Below are 2,280 nucleotides of genomic sequence, written 5' to 3'. Positions count from 1 at the left end.
GTCTCTACTCGCGTTCTCTACTATCGAAACGGCCGAAGGGTTTGATGTACAATTGACAACATGTATCCACTGATACCTCACGGGAATTGGTCAACAATTCCACGACGCACGAGAGCATTCGACGGGCTAAAAACCCCGCGAAAACAGACCAATCACAAACGCTTATTTTTGAGCCAATCACACGTCGCATTTTTTCGGGCTATTTTTCAAGCTGGACAGGAGTCGACGATGGAGGCTGATGGGCTGGGCGAACTGACCTGCCTCCCAGACGACGCCTTCCCGCCGGCTGTCGCCGAGGTGAGCCCATCCTTGGCACCATTAGAGTCGCCAGCCGCGATGGGTCTGCCGCCGCACATCGAGAACGCCGACGACATCCTCTTGGGCCTACCGTCGCTCGGTCGGCTGCTCGTGACCGACGACGACGCGTCGACCGAGACGCGGCAGAACCGGTACCGCAAGCGGCAAAAGGACGAGCGCGACTACCTTCGCGAGCAAGTCGAGACGCTCACGTCGCAACTCAACGTCCTCCGCCAGGTCAAGTCGGTCGAGCTCGCGACGAGTTCGACATGGAAAAAGGCTGCCCAGAACCAGCGCGCGTACGCGTGCGAAGCCGCGATGGAAAACAAGCGACTCAAGCGTGCGCTCGAGGACCAACTCAAGCTCGCGACGGCGCTGGACCAGCTCCTCGTCAAGCGGCCCCGACTCCTCGTACGTGGCAGTATGCGCATCCTGTGTCTGAGTTCGTTCCGTAGAGCTTTCCGACAATCGACGTCGTCGACTGGAAGCTGCGCAAGATGCCGTCCGACCCAAAGGCACGGGAAGCGACGTTTAGCGCGATGATGGACCATGCGTACAGCCAAGTCGATTCGATTTTGCTTCGGAAAGGACTTCTCGACGCGCCGGATGGCCACAATTCGATTGCGCTCGAGACCAACGAGACCGATGATTCGATCGTTCTCGACGTTCAGAGCGTGAGTATTCTGAACATGGACTTTGTGGCGAGCGCCGACAAGTACTGGTCGCTCTGGTGCGAAGCCAGCGACCGCGGCAGCATTCCGTTCATCAACATCCAGGTACGCAAGGCTACAAAAGCGTGTGTTGACGTTGGGACGACTAGATTCTTGAGAGGTATGGCGACAACGCAGCTTACGTGCAAGACGTCGGATACCTCAGCCATGGATCGCCGTACCTCTTTATGCTCTGCGGCATGAAGCGAGTTGTCGAGAAGGACCGCGTCGTGATTGTTATGCGCACGTTCCTTGAAGACGCACTGCACCCGCCGCCGCCAGGACTCTACATTGGCAACCACACGGCCGTGTACGAAGCTTTCACTTTTGATTTGTGACGTTTATGGTTGAGACGTTTAGATTTGTGGTCGAGCGACTGCCGGACGGAAAATGCTGTCGCCGCATGTGCATGCTCGGACAGCTCCCAATTCAGCCACCAGGAGATAGCCCGCTGTCCAAGCACCCACCGCTCATGGTGTGCGACTACATCCTCAAACACACGACGCAGACGTCGCATTTGATTCAGGATGTTTTAGAGTAAATCAATAAGAGACCTCATACGACGTAGGACGAATGCAGCGTATTACCCATTCATGTATCGTTCATCAAGCTCCCGCACCGTCTACTTGCCTCGTCTCGTGGTAGCATCCCTGCAAGACGCAATCGACCGGCAGCCAAGGTGTTGTCTGTTGAAGTATTGGTTACCACCAGCACGCTACGACGCAACTACCAGCAGCGCCAAAAGCAGCGCGTGCCAAACCCCGGATGCCAGCGGCAATGGCGGCGGCACCACTCATGCCCGCCGTACCATTCGTACTCATCTTGCATCTCCTTGTCCTTGGGCATGTCAGCTTCCGTCGGCGGCGGGTTGCTCTGGGCAGCGGCCACCGCCAAGAGACAGAGCGTCGCAAAGATCGTCGTCGGCTTCATCGGTGCAAGTGCAAAATCCAATAGGTGCCACTCGACAGAATCTCGTAGCCAAGTGGTCCAAAGCCATCGCTGGTCGACAAGTGTCAGCGACCCATCAATCACCATGGCTCATGTCCGATCAGAGGTGACCTGCACGTCGTCGTTTTTGCCGACGAGGTGAGAGCTCAGATCTCGATTGTCTCGCTTCGACCCACTCGACTCAACATGTACTTCCGCACTGTGTTCCTCTTGCTCTCGAGCTCTGCTCTCATCAACGCTCAGACAACGACGGAGCAGCAACAGCAACAACACCCAGCGAGCCTCCAAGCGAAGCCATGATGCCGAAGGACCACTCGGCTCACGA

The 2,280-nt window shown here is 56.8% G+C and overlaps 2 protein-coding genes across 2 annotated transcripts; one reads left to right on the top strand and one right to left on the bottom strand.

Annotated features, from left to right (window-relative positions):
* Positions 1 to 336: 336 nt before the first annotated feature.
* Positions 337 to 708, top strand: SPRG_17475 (hypothetical protein; the record flags this gene model as incomplete). The annotated part of the gene is made up of 1 exon (XM_012357016.1): positions 337 to 708. A coding segment is annotated over one exon (372 nt), but the record flags the coding sequence as incomplete, so codon positions are not given.
* Positions 709 to 1,733: 1,025 nt separating this feature from the next.
* SPRG_17474 (hypothetical protein) lies at positions 1,734 to 1,931 on the bottom strand (the record flags this gene model as incomplete). The annotated part of the gene is made up of 1 exon (XM_012357015.1): positions 1,734 to 1,931. A coding segment is annotated over one exon (198 nt), but the record flags the coding sequence as incomplete, so codon positions are not given.
* Positions 1,932 to 2,280: the final 349 nt, after the last annotated feature.

The sequence above is a fragment of the Saprolegnia parasitica genome (assembly GCF_000151545.1).
Source record: "Saprolegnia parasitica CBS 223.65 unplaced genomic scaffold supercont2.692, whole genome shotgun sequence".
Taxonomy (NCBI): Eukaryota; Oomycota; class Saprolegniomycetes; order Saprolegniales; family Saprolegniaceae; genus Saprolegnia; species Saprolegnia parasitica.
The sequence above is the reverse complement of the archived record's forward strand: the minus strand, read 5'-3'. Positions and strand labels throughout refer to the sequence as shown.